Source organism: Macrobrachium nipponense, chromosome 16 (genome assembly GCF_015104395.2).
Source record: "Macrobrachium nipponense isolate FS-2020 chromosome 16, ASM1510439v2, whole genome shotgun sequence".
NCBI lineage: Eukaryota > Metazoa > Arthropoda > Malacostraca > Decapoda > Palaemonidae > Macrobrachium > Macrobrachium nipponense.
In genome coordinates, this window is record NC_087209.1 from 54,300,203 (window position 1) to 54,318,591 (window position 18,389).

Genomic DNA, 18,389 nt, shown 5'->3' on the forward strand with positions numbered 1-18,389 from the left:
ATACTAGTTACTTTGAGATCTCCACAAATTTTTCACTGGTGCTTCTGGTACTGAACTGAGGAAAGCAAAATCTTCATATAGTTTCATAATCCTCAGTCATATTTGTTGTGTGTGCAATTGGTAAAGAAGGAAATTGATTTCCATTGTGGGGAAGGACTGCTTTTAGAGTATTTCTTCCTGAATCAATGAACAACCTCCAATCATCTTGTTTGTATGAATCAGATTTACAGAGTTGTTGCATGAGAGAATCTGCATCACGACAATATCAAAGGCTATTTTCCATGCTGAAAGTTGTTCACGACGATGATGAGCGGTTATAATGCAGACACCAGGTTCCAGCAGGTTTTGTTGCTTCAGTCTTGATCCCAGGAGCTCTGCCCTTTCTTTAGACATATCTAGGTTAAATGGTATTGGTTCACTTGTACGTCTTGATAGTCATCATCAATAGGGGTGTTACTGGAATCAGAGTCAGGGGATTTGCTCGTGTTTAGCTAGTGGAACTAGAACAGGTAATTCGTCACTGTGAGGTACTGGTCGGATTGCTAACGGGATATTGGGGTATTGAAGTGTAGTTCGTATCTTCAGTTATTCATTGGATGTTTATACGGCAGAAATAGAAATTGTTACTGTGGTCTTTTGGTTCTCACTACACCACTGGTATGGCAGATGGCAAACCAGAGCATTGTTTTCCATTCTTCCATTCACTTTCGTGATTAACTCATGAACTTCATGCTATATGAGGCGCCCATTCCTTGTCCTGGTCTCCTAATGGAATGGACTTTTGAAGTAGCATTTGTTGTTTACTTGAACTGCTTTTGTGATTGGTTTCTTTACACTTTCTGGGGTAAAGAGTCCACAAATATAGCAAAATCGGTCCAGGTCATTGACACTAACACATATCCTGTAAAGAAACTTATGATTAATACATCTTACAAATACATTTAATACCACTAACTACGTTGTGATAATATGGGGATAATTGACCAATTAGATATCAGGTTTTCAAGGATTGAGGCGGAACGATGAAACGCATCATCCTAAGGTGAGGCTTTATTTAGGACTAAAGGATACAAAGGGGTTTGCAATTTAGACCCCGTAGACAAAAGAAAAACAAATGCATGTCGCAGATTACAGCAATACCAACCGTTGAAAACTCACAACACACTCCCTTAATCGAGACATTCATGTTACCCAATTCCAATTTCCCTTACACATTTGACATGACTTTGTTCACTTAGAACCTTAGTCAGTACTTCAGCCAACATACCCTTGGTTGACATATGGCACAGGTACACTTTCTCAAGTCTACGCAGCTCTCTTACATAATAATACCTCACAGCAACTGGGTCATAGGTATCTAAAAATTTAATACCATATTTTTATGAGCATCCCACAGCTACCAGTCTAGCTTTGAACTTAGCAACATCCCCATCACAATTACGCTTAATCTCAAAAACCCATTTACATTTTACAACATTTTTACCAACAGGATCCCACACATTATTTTCTATGTAAGACTGAATCTCTTCATTCATAGCTTTTTTTCCAGTGAATACTATTTTTGCCTTCCAGGGCCAGACTACTAATAGTATTTGGTTCAAAGTGATCTTCAAACACAACATAATGAAACAAAATTGCAGTATACATCTCAAAATCAGGAAACTCTTTCATTTTTCTGTCTCTCAGTGGGTACCTCCTATTTTGCACATTTTCATTAATTTCCCCAATTCTCTTACATTTTCCCCCACAAAGTCATCATATTCATCATCACGGAACTCACCTTCCTTATCAACAGGAATTTCCTCTATAGCATTTCCCTCAACCAAATCAGCCACTATATAATAAACAACATCACTTACATCTGTCACACCCTCAGAGCAAGCAGTAAACTTACCTTCATCAAACTTAACACTATGCTCAAGATTAAACAAGCAATACCCTTTTCTGCCTCTGTCTTTCCCAACAAAAACCAAAGACTTGCTTCTTGCATCTAATTTGTCACCCCTAACCTTCTTAAGTACATGCACATATGCATCACAACCAAAAACTCTCAAATTAGAATATTTCACAGGCAGTCCAATGAATCTCTCTTTAGGAATACAATTATTAGCACCAGTTTGGGGTACTTTGTTGTGAACATACACAGCAGTATTGACCGCTTCTGCCCACAATTTCTTTGAACATTGAGCGTTAAACATCATACTTCTAGCTGCTTCAAACGTTGACCTATTTTGCCTTTCAGCAACACCATTCTGCTCTTGGGTATACCTAAAAAAAGAATGCAAATCATTATTAATAAATTCACCTTCATTATCAGATTTGAAAACCTTCAGCACTTTTCATAATTCTGTCCTTGATTTGTTTCTTATTCACTAAAAAATAAACACTCACAAACTTAGAACAATTTTGTTCACATACCAAAACTCTCAGGAAGTGGTCCATCATCTGATGAGAAAACCAAAACTTCAATTTTTGTTGACCAACATGCCCTATTCTTTGATGCCACAGATCATAATCCTGAACATTACTAACAAAAACTGACTTGGTGTCTGGTTTTCCATCAAGAAGATACAAACCATTCTCTCGGCTTCCAGTACCCAAAACTGAACCATTGACGACACAATCATCAGCATCAACAAATTCATAATCTTTTGATGTAAACAGGATATTAATACCACGATCAGTAAATAGATTCACGGACAACAGTGTAGTGCTCAAACCAGGAACATAAAGAACATCTGGCATTTTATCAATTGAATTATTTGATGACAACTTTATGTCACCTGTGCCAGCAATTCTTAATCTTCCATTATCACAAACAACAACACCCTGATCAAATTCACAGTCTGTAATTCGCAAGAAATTACAAAGACTGTGACATATGCCCTTCAGCACCAGAATCTATCACTATCGTATTATCAGTCAGTCGTGCAGACAGAGCACACAGAAATGTTTTCTTTGTAGTAAACTTCTTACCACCACCATCACTTTTCTTCCCATTCTTCTCACTAGCAGGCGTCTCATAGTCCATCAGCTTAGGACACACCTTGATGGGATGCCCCTTTTTGTGGCAGCGCCAACAATGCATATTAGATGTATCCTTCTGCTGCTTGTTATCGTTATCCATCGTGCCAGGAGACTTCTTGTTGGTAAAGAAAGCAGCCTAATCACCAGACTTAGCACCAGTGACATCTCTATGCTGACTATCGTCCAGTAGTTTGGTGATGACAGTATCCAAAACCATATTCTTTTCGCCAGCACACAGAGTCATGACCAAACTGTCATACTCACTAGGCAATCCTTGGAATATCATGGCTATCAGGTACTTGTCCTTAACTTCTTCTCCCAGACTTTTCATTTCTTGCCATGCTCATGGCTCGAACCAGATATACATGCCGCAAATGGCCTTTTGTTTTGAACTTCTTCTTCAGAGCTTCCCATGCCTCTTTAGCTGTTGCTGCACTGTTCACATATTGATAATTTTGAGAGTCTACCATGAGGCATATGTCGGCAAGAGCTCGTTCTTCGCGGTGCTCCTTCCCATCTGCCATATCAGTCCCTTGCACAGCTGACCACAATCCCTGTCTTCTTAATTAGTCATGGAGAAACACCAATTCTTGTAGTCTTCTCTCCCTTTCAACTTCGATTCCGAAGCCGCATGGTCCTGAGCCAGGTTCACCCATCTTGAATCACGGAGTCCAACAGTACCCTCAATCTCTTGTCGAAATCAGTATCCGTTCTCAATTAGCTCCTAGGGCCCATAACCTGTGGTAATATGGGGCTAATTGGCCAATTAGATATCAGGTTTTCAAGGATTGAGGCGGAACGATGAAACGCTTCTTCCTAAGGTGAGGCTTTATTCATGACTAACAGATACAAAGGGGTTTGCAATGTGGACCTCGTAGGCAAAAGAAAAACAAATGTATGTCGCAGATTACAGCAATACCAACTGTTGCAAACTCACAACATATGTGCCCACTTCAACGATGCAGATACTACATTAATAACTGCATAGCCCTATGCAATAATCCCTACTCAACGCTGGAAGATGTGAAAATATAAGATTCCACTCCTGTAGCATAAGACTCCATTACATCAGTCGTTGATTTTTATTTTTATACCTGTTGATGAAGGTCAGGGTATTGTGATTCGTCAAGACAATAATAGGTGTGCCTGTGGAGGAAAGATAAACTTGAAAATGGTTAATAGCCAATATTAGCGGAAGTATCTCTTCCTCCACTGTGGAATACCGAAGTTGGGCAGGGACAACTTTTTGGAAAAGAATGTGATAGGCTGAGAAACTCCTTGTTAGTCATTCTGTAACAACACCACACCTACACCAACATCACTTGTGCTTGTCGCAAGAGAAAAAGGAAGGTCATAATCTGGAGCCCTCAAGACATGGAAATTAAGAAACACCCTATTCATATTATCAAATGCCCTTTGGGTTTCATTTGTCCAGACAAAAGCTACCCTCTTTCTTAGGAGATTAGTCAAAGAATCAGTAATGTCAGAAAAATTCCTAACAAACCTTCGGTAGTAACCCACTAAACCAAGGAATTTCCCAACATCCCTCCTGCACTTAGGAATCAAAATTTTGTCAATGCAAATCAACATTTGCTTGCTTAGGAGCAACTTTACCTCACCAACTTCATGACCTATATATACAGCCTTCGCTACAACCTCATTTTTGAATCCCGCTATAACCCCCATTTTTGAAAGGATTCAACGTGTAAGGAGACTGTTCCACAGGATGGCATTACCTACGTCCACATCATGTTCCAGGACAGACGTCCATCCCAGTACATCCGAAAATAATTCCTTATAATTAAACACCAATTTCTTTAAAGACCTCTGCTCTCCACTACTTGAATGAGAAACCATATTAGAAAAATTTTCAAAGAACCCTTATTATCTGAAAGCCATTCACTTCCATAACAATTATCATCAGTATTTTCACCATCTGAATGAGAAAAAGGTTATCGATCAGAAACTACAGCATCCCCAGTGGTTGTACCGGAATAAATTTCTCCCATTCCCTGTATGCCTTCAACATGTTTCTGTGACAAAGCTGAAAAGTTCCCCTTCTCTCAGGAGTCTCTACTAAATAATTAACGTCACTAATTTTTTTCAAAATTTTTCAAGGACCTGAAATGGATTTCCTTGACTGGGTAACAAAACCAAAACTATATCACCTACTGCAAAGTCACATGCTTTAGACCTCCTGTCAAAAATTACTTCATTCTTGTTTGGCTACAAAATAAATTTTCACCTGCAAATTTCCACTCTTTGGTCAACTTCTTCCCTAAATTAGACACATAACCTAATAAATTAATCTCAGGGACGTCTCCCTCCTAAGACTCGAACAACATCGAGAGGCCATTGAACACAATGACCAAATACCAGGCTGAAAGGTGAAAAACCCAAAGACTGACTTGGGACAGAACGAAAAGCGAACAATAAATAAGGTAATTCCTTATCCCATTCAGAACCATCAATCAAACAATACTTCTTTATCATAGATTTCAGGGTTTGATGAAATCTCTCCAGAGCTCCCTGACTTTCCAGATGATGTGGAGAAGAGGTTACATGTTTAATAATTAACTCTGCCAATAAAAACATGGCTCCCAGTGACAGCACACACCTGAGAAGATCAGCGCAGGCGCGGCTCGAGCTTTTTCGACACTCGCACTGCCTGGCCGCCAGCCAATGAAAACCTGGACACCCTTCACTGGGTCCTGTGGGAGCACCTGTGAGCACTCGCATGACCACTATTTAAGGAGAAGGATTCTATGAGCAAGAGCCCGTGCTGGCATAAGGCCAGCTTAATCTCCAGCAACAACCAACAAGATTCAGTCCTACAGCAACCATCACTGTGATAATGCCCTGGCAGATCTGAGCAAAACGTCGCGAGAGAGAGAGAGATAGAACAAATTGTAATAGAAGTAGTAATAAAGAATATTCAGAATGACTCTACCAGATTTCGCATGTTGCTTGCCAGTTTGAGCAACACCGATAAAAGGAAAATAGAGAAGTCTCTATATAAAATTAATGGAGCTCAAGCAGCAATCCCTTTCAACAAGACATGTTTGAGAGAGGGTCTACTCCCAAAATATACAAAAATCTCACCTATATGCAAATAAATAGTAATAAAATCTCACCCATATGAAAAACGAGACCATGAACCACACAGCAAGCAAATGTCCAGCTCCACTGGAACCTGTACAAGAAACACCAGCTACCTTGCAGTAATAAGTGATATGAACATCAACTTGAAAAAGTGTTAGAAAACGAGCAGGCAAAGATCCTCTAGGACTCTGGAGCCAGAGTAGATAGGTTTATACATGCCAATAGACCAGATGTGACGTTGATGGACAAAAACAAGAAGAAAGTGCCACGCATTGATGTTGGAATACCGTGGGACACCAGAGTAGACGAGAAAGAAAGAGAAAAAATCGGTAAGTATCAAGACCTAAAAATAATAATAAGGATATGGGATATGGCAGTGGAAATTGTACCCATAATCATATGAACACTGGGCACGATCCTAAGAGCCCTGCAAAGGGACTAGGAAAAACTAGATGCCGAAGTAGCTCCAGGATTCATGCAGAAGAGTGCTATTAGAAACAACCCACATAGTGAGAAAAGTGATGGACTCCTAAGGAGGCAGGATGCAACCAGGAACCCCACACTATAAAAACCACCCAGTCAAATAAAAAGACTGTGATAGACCCCAAAATAATTAGCTTAGATTTAGACTCGAAGTCTGATCAAGTGCTGCATTTTTTATTTGCCCTCAATGGCACAAGCATAGGACAAAATTAGTCTTGCGTCAGTCTTGGATACCTTACGAAGATTTTTTTTTTTTTTATTATGGACACACCAGCGAGGCATACGCAAAATTTCATTTCCCACAGATCTGTTTATGTGCCCCAAATCAGCTATTAAATAAATAAGAACAATGCCAGTAAATAGCCTTTGGCTTGTTCTTCAGAACTTCAACACGTTTTACCTACAATACAGATGCATCAGGTGCTTTTATTGCCTCGACTGACAAGAGAAATAAAAAGCCACCGAATGTGTTGCATTACATGTTGATTTATCGACTTCCGGTTTCATATGAAAGAATGCCAGTGAAAAAAGGTGGCCACAGTAATGAATAGATGTGATGTCGATCACCCTCATTGACTATCACATATCACAGCTAAGTAAATCGTAGGTGCTGCAAGGAATGAAACTCGAAATGGTTTTTATGGTGCTTTCTACTTTATTTCATAATGCCCTATTGTGTATGTATTAGTCTTCTCTTTATTGACACTACATGAGATATTGATAATGGCAGTATATATTATATATATATATATATATCTATAGATAATATATATATATATATATATATATATATATATATATATATGAAAGGTCTTTACAAAACAGTCTATTTATTCTTGTATAGTGAACATACTCATGAAAGTTTTGGTGTGATCCAAAGAATGTCTAATATCTGACTATGTGCCTGAAACGAAATTACCTCCTTAGTTATTATAAAGCCACAGATCAGAGGATGAGAGTATGATTCACGCACAGTTTCGAGACTGAAAATATCTCGAAGCTGTTTGCTGATTGTTCTCTAACCCTTAAACTTATGGTTTTACAGAATTCATTAGAGTTTGATGCTCGCCTTGTTTCGTGCGGCCCTTCTAAGTTATTCTTCATCTGCTTCAGTTTGTCTCACACGTCGCAGAATAATGGGAACGATATTATACACACCATTATCTTTCAACTTCAGGTTAGCTTGGGTATGGATTTCATAGTTGGCAACACTCTTATTATCAACATCATATGCAGTTTGTTTATTTTGCGAGTTTTGCTGCTGACGGTACTGAGTCAGTTGATCGCTCTCATAATTCTGCGGAATTCTGAGAGCGTCTCTGTTGTTAATTTGAGGTCGATTTTCATCCCTGTTACTATATTGACGTCGATTTTGGTCCCTGTTGTTGTAGTGCTGCTGTTGAGCAAGTTTTTCAGCTCTGTATTCTTGGCCCTGAAGAGTCTGTCTGCTGATTAGCAGAGCTGATTGTTGGTTGTTTTGATTTCTTTTTGTTGTGCCATGATAATTCCTTGGTGTTTCATCATGATTTATTTGCAATTGTTTGTCATTGGTGTAGTACTGTTGCTGCTGTTCAGCACTTGAACTATCCTGTGTATGGACTAATGATGCCTGATGCCCTTGGCGGGAGTACGGTAACTTCTTACTGTCGCCATATTGGTGCTTTGAACGACTGGTTTGACTGTTTGAGGGGTCTTGCTGATTTCTATAATTTATCTGTTGATTTATAACTTGGCTTTGCTTCTGTGGCTGATTGTTTCGTACACTCTGATTGATGTAGTTTTGTCGTCTTTCAGTTGAACTTCCTGAATTTTTTAGCTGCAATCCTTGTTGTTGGCCAAGGTATTCACGTTGGTTTCTGGACTGTTGTTGCTGCAACTCTAGCTGGCTAAACTGACCTTGTTGATTTATGCGCTGGGTTTGTCTTTGAGAGGCTCCAGAACTAAGGAGTTGCTTCTGAGAAGCAATCTGTTCTCGGAAATTATGCTGGTCTTGTCGTCCTTCGGAGGTATAAGCCAGCACAATCAAACTCTCAGTATCAATAGGTTCCTGAAATCCAACTTGCTTGTCGACAGTTGCTTGGAATCCATCATCGGGGTGAGCCATGTATGTGACAACTCTGAGTGAACCATCAGGGTCTACCACAGAATACCTGCCACGCACAATGCCATCCTCTTCTCTAAGTTCAACTTGGCTCTTTTGGTCACCAGTTGAAGCTGCGTTGACCTCATATGCCCATTGGTATGGGGCATTCTAAAGAAGAGAAATATTACTGAAAAATATATTCTTGTGATAACTATGATGCCTATAATAACTTAAAGTTAAACGTATTCTGGCCCTAGTGCGGAAGTATGCTGGATTCTAGAAGATAATTAGCAGACGTAAACTGCGTATCTTGGCTGAAGAAACACGTAGCAGGCCTGGGTAAACTAAATGCTACAGTACAAAAGATTTCCAATATTTTAATGCTTACTGGTGATAGAAAATACAAGATGGCTAAAAGAATTGAAATAAGCAAAGTTTCAGGATATTTTTGTTAGATTAAGGTAGAGAGAAATATAAAAATGAAATGTGAATATACGAGACTGATGTCAATGGGAATGTTTCCCTGCGCATGTCATCCTAACATTTAATGAAATTTTTTATGTTCACTTAAGAACTGCAATGGTACCAGTTACGTTTGTTTTATCCGGTTTCAACTTCACCCTTTATCCAATAAGACATCTGAAAGTGGAGAAACTACGTATTAAGTAAGTGGCGCCTGTATCAAGATCTTTGTGGTGCTCTCCTTCCTTTCAATACATGACTAGCGAAGTTTTACCTGATGATGAATGCTGTTGTTGACAAATAAAAATTATTTATGTAATGAAATTAAAAACTTTAATTATTAGGAGAAACAAAAGGAAAAATCTTTTTTAAAAAGTGAAGCTATCTTAATTGATATGATGTTGCCCTTTCATTTAGAGAATTCTGATGCAAATAATGTTTCTAAGACCTTTTATGACTTGTGGCAAAGTTGTCAGCGACCTTGCCTTTCACTTGAAAGACCTAGGTTCGATCCTGAAGTGAATCAGAAATGTATTGCTGTTCCACACGTGATTGTGTGTTGATTATTTCTATCAATATTCTCTCAGAAGGGGTAATTCGAATGAAACGCTATCAATAAGTCACTGCTGAGTCGGGAAATAGGGAAAACACACCGGTATGCGAGGCAGTTAGCATGCCCAGGTGAAGCGCCGGCAGCGGTACTTAGGTTCCAGCTTCTTTGGACTTGCGTCGCTTAGTTGTCAACGGCTTTGCCTTTCACTAGAAAGATCTGGGTTCGATCTTAATGTGAGTCAGATATATATATATATATATATATATATATATATATATATATATATATATATATATATATATATATATATTTATATATATATAATATTAATATAATGTTTTGTTGGGAAAATAAAAATTGATAATGGGTGTTGGGAAAATAAAAACTTGATAATGGGTAAATTGAAAGTGCAGGACAAATACATTAAAAGCTTCAACAATTTTACAGGAAACTATCACAGTTTCAATATCTAAGATTCAAAAGAAAACTGAGGTTGCACAACAACAACAACAAAACTGAAAAAAAAATAAATCAATCAATGGAGCTGGGAACAATTCAATCTAACAATGAGATTAAAAGAAGAAACTGTAATTCTGGAGAAGCTACCCTTTCGAAACCAACGGGGAAACGAATATACGAAAGTACATCAGGATAAAATTGCTTTTCTACCCAGGACGACTGCAGAAAAAATTAATTGAAATGTTAAGCTTCTGAAGAAAAAATAAAATAAAGTTATTAAGACATACGCAGATGAACAGCAAAACATATTTTGTATCTTGATACACATCTAAAAAGTTAGCATACCGTATATATGTAATCATGGATAACTGTATGCGAGTAAACGTGCTCATGATAGAGAGAGAGAGAGCGAAACTTGGACAGGCTTACCAGAGAAGGCTGAGGATTTCTTTCAGCATCATAGCTTAGTTGAGACTGAGTGACTTCTTCCTCAAACCTCTTGATGAGCTGTTCATGAGTCTCCTGGAGGCGATCATTTGGTGTGGCTCCTTGCAGGGTCGATATAGCCCCTCTCGAGTCCAAGTAGAAGCTTGTGTCAGCTCCAGCAATGGACGTGGAGAGCTGGCCTTCTGTCTCCGCACCCCAACTCCCGGCACTCACTGCCAAGATCAACGCCAGGTCCACCAACTGGAATTTCCGTCAGTAGTTGAGGTTTCTGGTAAACTGTTCTCAATTCAGATGTTGAAAAGTACCTCCATTCTTCTTGATCATTTTACTCTTATGTTTTTATATTATTCTAGTATGGATTTTAAGCTGTGTCTATACTTTCAAGAAAAAAAAATAAATCCAACAAATATATAGATATACATACACGCACACACACACACACACACACACACACATATATATATATATATATATATATATATATATATATATATATATATATATATATATATATGTCTGTTGTGTGTTACAGGGAATATGTGAATCCAGATATTTCACAAAATCCCTACGGCAAATATATGTGAAAATTCACCTAGAAACATTTGACCGCAGAGGGCTAGTACTAAACACAGTGAAATATGGATTCAACTATACACTGTTTCGCTGTTTGGTGCTAGTCGCTTTTGGGGGGTCAAATGTGTTTCGCCTTTTTAGTACTAGCACTTGGGGGATCAAGTGCACTGCGGGGTGTTTGATCCTCCACGGGCTAGTAGTAAACACGGCGAAACACATTTGACCCTCAAGGTACTAGTACCAAACTCAGCGAAACAGTGTAGATGAATCACTGTTTCACTGTGTTTAATACTAGTCCTAGGGGTTCAAATGTTCCTAAGCGAATTGGTCATTTCACATATTCCCTTGGGATTTCGTGAAATCATATTCCCAATATATATATATATATATATATATATATATATATATATATATATATATATATATATATATATATATAGTTTAGGGGATAAGGAGGGGAATACATGTTATATGTGTGTGTGTGTATATAATATATATATAATATATATATTTCTATATATATATATATATATTATATATATACATATATAATAAAAGGAGCCCATAGAAACTCCAAAAGGGTAGAAATTACAGACAACTGTCTTCCTCAACTGACCCGTTTGAACTTCCTCACGGACTATGATTCTGATTTTTCTTCTCATGTAAAAGGTAATGATTACATATTTGATATACGTACAGAGGAAGACCATCTTTAATGATCATCAACATCCAGGATATTGAGGTGGCAATGATGGAACGTTAATTAACAGCACATTTCTTTACCATCTCAGGTAAATATTAATAACAAAAACAACAGCTGTATTAACATATAACTACTTTCAACTTGAAAGATGGATGTAATAGTGAGAAGATGAGCCGCTAGAGCTATATCTGATTATTTATTATCTGGCTGAGGTTGGAAAAGACGAGTGTGTCATAGAAAGAAAAAAAATAGTTTATGTGGGAAAGATGAATAAAAATGAATTAAGGCGTAGATTCAGGCATATAAAGAGTAGTCAAAATTCCACATTGGGGGTGGAGAATCAATGTGAGTGATTGTACATTGGAAAGTAACAGTGGCGCATGAAAAATCTTCTCGAAAGGTGAGAAAATGAAACGTTTAGTTAAGAAGAAGAGATTGTCTAACATTCACCTTTGCATGAGAGAAAAGATCAGGTATAATATGAGTATTGATAAAGAAGTTAAGTGACAATTGAAAGTAGATGGTTATGTCAAAGGCGCGAGCATCCTGAAGATTTATAGATTTGGAGTACAGAAGAAAGGCAGCTGTAATTTATGCAAGAGTGAACTTCTGTGTAAACTTATGAACACTTGTATACATGAATGATAAGGATATAAGGAGGGTAGCAAAGAGCTTAACTTACGGAATGCACAGTAAATCACAAAGTAATACGAACATTTTTCTTCAAATCAGTCTTCAGAACTACCAAGAAACCCATTGTTACTGGTTTTCTAGGATCGCACAAATGAGATGCTTGGGTAAGGTGGTGACAATGAGACTGATTAGGTGGGTAAGGGAAAGGTTCCGAAGGACTCGTCAAGAAAACATAGGTGACTAAGAATTTTAGGGGATAACCTGACATACGTAGTATACTTGGAAGGATGTATGAAAGGATTATGACTTGATAAGGAAGATACCAGAATGACTGATGAGGGAAGAGAAAGGTGATTTTAGATAAGGAAGAGACTGTGTGAATACAGTATTTATTGCAAGATAGTTAAAAGGGAAGATTAAGAGTAAAGTGAAACAGGTGTATGTGGCATGTATGAACCTAGAAGAAGTTTATGACTAGAATGACAGCGAGGCAATTTTAAAAGTGAGGAGGATACATGCTGTCAAAGGCAACCAAATTGAAAGGAATGATGAAATGGAAGTAAGTTTTATGCAAATGTAGATGGAAGAGTTACTGGTTGGGTGGAAATGTGGGCCTTAGGGAAATATTTATGTCTTAATGTTTTTTATAAATACTTTTTTATAGCTGGAGTAATTGGAGAAGTCAGAGTAAGGACATTAGATGGACCCATGAAGCTCAAAGATAAGAAAATTATCACAAAATGGAGTATAAAATGGCTAATGTATTTAGATGCAGTGCTGATTGTAGTTAGTGAGGAGAAGTTGTAGATCCTAGTGAAGTAAATCTTTGCTAGAAAAACAAGTTGAAAGTAAGTGTGAGCAAAGCATGTGTTATGAAGGTCAATAAAGTGCAAGAAGATTGAGTAATAAATGTTAGTGTGGATGCAGGGAGAAAGATAGTGGCTAGTTCAAACATATATTTGGGAAGACATGTTATGTATGATGGTAAGATGGCAGAGAAGGTGACCCACATAAAAGGTGGAACCTGCAGATAGTAGGTATGTGCATATATTAAGAACAGAGCTAAATTTAGCGTCTATGGAAGCTAAAGTTTGAATATATGAAGGGAGCATTCAGCCAACTCTCCTTTATGGTAGTTAAGTATGGATGCTGTATTATCAAAAGAAATGAAAGGGTAGGAAATGTGGAGATTACAGATAAATAATTAGTAAAAAAAAAGGTTAACACAGCTTAGAGGACTATCATTATTTTGAGATGGTCCAGTCATGAGGAAGGAATAAAGATTAATGGTTTGTGATAAGAGTTTTTCATAAGTAATAGGAGGGAGAGGAGACATAGAAAGTGCTGGTCGGGTGTACAGGAAGAGGTACTGCAAAAGAAATGCCTCAGTATCAGAAAGCAAGATTGTTTGAGGAAGATGAAAATGAATGACGACATTCAATGTGTAAGTATTGTCCATTAGCAACATTTTGACACTTATCTCACATCTGACTTCCTTGCCGAATGGCATCCCAACCGAAAAACATGCGCTTTCAAAACTTGACAGGCGTATTATGACAGCTTTGCAATGGCTAAACTAGAAGCTTACCCACATATTTCTAAACAACCAACCAAACATTTACAACCTAAATGGTTTATGGTACAGAGATGGCCTAAAGTTTATTTGAAATTATGTCAGATGCCTGAAAAACAATTTGAGAGATGCCAGTTCTTCAAGACACAGACTTGTGTTTTTTATCTTAAAACAATGCACAACTGCATCATAAACGAATCTCAACAGCAAATCAAGCCCTAAAATCTTATTTACATTTTTGAGGAGGAAATATGTTTCATTTGAGCAATTTGGATAATCTGAGAGCTGAAAAACACTGCTTGGATTACCAAGGAGATAATTATTTAAAAAGATGTACATACCTTTAGTTAAAAAACGATAGACATACTTCCATACACAGATCAGCGAAAAAAAAATTAATGAAGCAGCACTCCACTTAACTAAAGATGAAACAGTATCATAAAATTAAATGGGACTCTCAAAAAAAGGATCTATAATTGCTGAAGTCGAGATAGTCATCTCACCCAGGACAGTAGATTTAAGGATTCCACCTGTATAACTACAATACAAAAGTGATTGCAAACTGGCAATCCAAGCTAGGATACCTTTATGAGGAACCAATACAGCAATCAGTTAAAATAGAGAAAAAAAATGAATTTCACGATCGAAACTGAAGCCCTTGATCATTTCGGTTAGACAAACCTGTGGAGAAACGCATAAAGCCCACCACCAGAAAATGTATATGAATATTATTAATTCGTAACTGACACCAGTTGCGGAAGCTGAGACAACTTACCACTGGAGTAGTCTGAAAACCCTTCTCATTCCATATATATTAGTTGGGTCGTATCCCTAGGTCCCGTGACGGTGCAGTCCAGAGCTAGGTTTCTTGGTGGTTTTGTCATCTTTATGAGTTGAATAAAAAATTTCGCCCCCATGTACCTCTGAAAAGTGTGGGGGAAATTTTTGGCGGCACTTTTTCAAAATGGCGGCCAATGCAAACGATGTCATTTTGAAAATTTGTGGCTAATCACATTTTTGTTAGGAAACATTCATATAAGCGTTCTTTTGGGTCAAGGAATTCATTTCTGTTATAAAATTTTACATTCTGACATTCCTTGACTCATAAAAATCCAACATGGCCGCCATAAAATTGATTTCGGTTACGTTTTAGTTTTGATGAAACTAGGATATGAATATGAGCCTTTGGTGTCAATGTTTTAGGATATTTGCATAGGATGTGCATCATTATTAGCACAAGTGGTCAGAAATAATAATAACAGAGCCAGTTACAATATTACATGCATAGAACTTAGGAAGAACACTTCAAATAGCAGTTAAAAAATGTATATACTAACTGAGAAATACTCTATCTCTATGATTCTATCTCTATGATTTTGCTTTCAGATTGAGTCTGTTACATAAATGGTATCGATGAATTGATGAAGGAACTGAAAGAGAAAGTCACGTTTCCTGGAACATCATGAGCAAATCAACCTAATTGCTTTCATTTTTACAGTAGTTTCGGAAACAAGCTTACCTTCATTTGAGGCTGAACAGCATTGCTTCTGAGCCTTCTGTTGTTTTTCCTTACGATTCACTGCCTGGTTAAGTGTTCTAGGTGAACATATTGATGTATAACAGGAACTATGTATGTACTTGTTTGCAGGACCTGCGTCCCAATCACTTGACTTGTAGAGGCCGCCAAACTTATCAAGTCCATCCCACTTCTCAGATTTAGTGCGTCCTTCTTTTCTTTTCCAACGATTTCTTTTAAACTGCAACTCTCGCCATAGGCTATACACTTAGGTTGATTACTCATGATATTCCGGGAAACATGACTTCTCTTTCAATTCCGTCATCAATTCATCGATACCATTTATGCAACAGACTCAATCTGAAAGCAAAATCATAGAGATAGAATCATAGAGATAGAGTATTTCTCAGTTAGTATATAAATTTACTTTTAACTGCTATTTGAGGTGTGCTCCCTAAGTTCTATGCACGTAATATTGTAATTGGCTCTGTTATTATTATTTCTGACCACTTGTGCACTTCCTCTGCAAATATCCTAAAACAGTGACACCAAAGGCTCATGTTCATATTCTAGTTTCATCATAACTAAAACGTTACCAAAATCAATTTTACGGCGGCCATGTTGGATTTTTATGTGTCAAGGAATGTCAGAATGTAAAATTTTATTACACAAATGAATTCCTTGACCCAAAAACCCCTTATATGAATATTTCATAAAGGTATGTAATTAGCCACAAATTTTCAAAATTCATCGTTCGCGTTGGCCACCAATTTGAAAAAGTGCCGTCAAAAATTTTCCACACACTTTTCGGAGGTACATGGGCCCAAATTTTTTATTTAACCCCTAAAGATGTTAAAAACCAGGCTTTGCTTCTCTGGCTGGGGGAATTTGCGGACGAGTGTTGAGATTTACCATTCAAGGTTTGCTGCGACTTTAAAATGAGACAATGATGGCTGAAAAAAGTATCAAAATTGTCAAAACTCATACTGAAAAGTCAGAGCTGATTCCTCTCGGGCTTACCTTCATGATTGCTGGATGACTGGTGGCTTCCAGAGGTAGGCCTTCCTTTATATAGGATTCCGATTTATCCCCAAACCGGGCAGAAGGGTGACACTCCCTCACAAGACTAATCACAGTGATCCGGATAATCCTGTTGTAGCTCAGCTCTCAAGTTGTTTCTCCGCCGACTCCTAGTCCAGTCCTCTACGTCCGAAATTTTCTCTTTGCTTTTAGATACGAAAAGATTATCTAACATTGGGCTTTCATATTTTCTTTTGTTATTATTAAAAGCAGAGCCTTCGAGAAAACTCTGTCATCTTGACTTATAGTTACATTCTCTCTTCTCTTATTTTATTTCATCCTATTCTCAGTAGTGTTGTGCACTTCCTACCGTGATTTAATTTGGATGTAACTACGTCACCGCTGCACCCCTTTTCAGCATTTCCACCGGTATTCCATGAGTGACACATCCAAAACTTCTGCCATTTCTCTCTCCACATTCATTTATTAGGAATTTATGCGTCTGACTTCTGCACCATAAACGTAGCGTTTTAGCTCTCGCGTCCTCTAGGTATCTTTTTTCCTCCATCTGATATGTATCCACTGCTTTCCTTGTTTTGGGTAGTTATCCAATCGGTACACCCTCATTCTTAAAATTGATTCCCAAATGCCAATCATATTTTATAAATCTAAGCAACTATCATCAAATCGACAGCCGGATTTTTAGCTTTTAAATCTCACCATTATCCTTCACTTGCAAATGCCTCATTTCACAAAACCTTATTCTCGTCTCTGCTACTCAAAAACAGTTAGATTTGAGGGCACAGGCATCTCGCCCCTTCCTTATTCAGCCGACTCGTGCCCCTTCTTTTATCCCACCTGCGGCGCATCGCTTGCGTCTCTCCAACGCATATTATCGCACAAAATTATTCAAAATTAATATGACATACACAACGCATTTAGCAGAAGCATGTCACCCAAAAGAACGCTATAAAACATGTAATTAGAAACTAATGTTGTTGGTAGGGCAAGTAGTGGAATTCTCTTTTTTGGCGAAGTTTAGCCTTCCATAATATCATCAGAATTAGTGTAATATATTCCCATTTCGCATTGTAAAGCATCTTGTATTTGCATATAACTCTTTTCTGATTCGATGGATGAGTCATTTGCAACATACAGAAAATTAAATGTTTTCCGCCTTCAAAACTACCAGTGATCCAAAATATGTTACCTTATATTCAGTCTTTTTTTGTGCATTACATAAATACTCATCTTTCATTTATGGAGACAAACGAAGATGTCAAGCATATTGTCTAAGCGTGGGATTCTGTGAAAAAAAGCTGACGATAATCTTGAAACATCGATGGCAAAAGCGTTTAACACTTTCTTACACGAACGAAAAATTCATGAGACAAAGTTTTGTCCAAAAAACTAACTCATTTATGTACAATTAGGCAGTTTTTAACATGTGAAAAAGCATGATATTTGTACTTTAAAGCATTCAAAAGAAAATTTTCTTAACATAGTTCGTATCATGTAGGAATTGAAATAAAGAAAAAAAATACTTTTTTTAATTACCAAACAAGAAACATTTGTGAATTCGGTGTGTTATCATAACGACCAACACAAACACTAATTTTTTTAGAGGTTTGTCCGCAGATGCCAGCCTTGGCTCTTTTTTTGGGGGGTGGGGGGCGCAGGGATAAGTCACTAATTGAGCTACAGGCGAATATTAATTGACTGAATTGCAGGAATTCAGAAAGGAAAAGTATGGTG

General features: G+C 37.6%; 2 protein-coding genes across 2 annotated transcripts; both read right to left on the reverse strand.

Moving 5' to 3' along the window:
* Positions 1-1,682: 1,682 nt before the first annotated feature.
* On the reverse strand, positions 1,683-3,127 carry LOC135195341 (uncharacterized). The gene is made up of 3 exons (XM_064221599.1): positions 2,977-3,127; positions 2,396-2,846; positions 1,683-2,268 (listed from the first exon to the last, which is right to left on the reverse strand). Exons 1-3 carry the CDS (start codon positions 3,125-3,127, stop codon positions 1,683-1,685), a joined length of 1,188 nt encoding a protein of 395 aa, XP_064077669.1.
* A 4,241-nt stretch (positions 3,128-7,368) lies between these two features.
* LOC135195698 (TPR-containing protein DDB_G0280363-like) lies at positions 7,369-16,766 on the reverse strand. The gene is made up of 3 exons (XM_064222097.1): positions 16,635-16,766; positions 10,599-10,856; positions 7,369-8,863 (listed from the first exon to the last, which is right to left on the reverse strand). The coding sequence occupies exons 1-3, from the start codon at positions 16,638-16,640 to the stop codon at positions 7,706-7,708; spliced, it is 1,422 nt and encodes a 473-aa protein (XP_064078167.1). The 5' UTR covers positions 16,641-16,766; the 3' UTR covers positions 7,369-7,705.
* Between the last annotated feature and the right edge of the window lie 1,623 nt (positions 16,767-18,389).

Excerpts from the sequence above, each read along its gene's own strand:
- LOC135195341 (XM_064221599.1), bottom strand. The coding sequence starts at position 3,127 with ATGGATAACGATAACAAGCAGCAGAAGGATACATCTAATATGCATTGT. Across the intron at positions 2,847-2,976 it reads GAAGAAAAGTGATGGTGGTG|ACTGTGAATTTGATCAGGGT; the intron begins GTAAGAAGTTTA and ends TGCGAATTACAG. Across the intron at positions 2,269-2,395 it reads TGTGAACAAAATTGTTCTAA|GTATACCCAAGAGCAGAATG; the intron begins GTTTGTGAGTGT and ends TTCTTTTTTTAG.
- LOC135195698 (XM_064222097.1), bottom strand. Across the intron at positions 8,864-10,598 it reads GAAATCCTCAGCCTTCTCTG|AATGCCCCATACCAATGGGC; the intron begins GTAAGCCTGTCC and ends TCTCTTCTTTAG.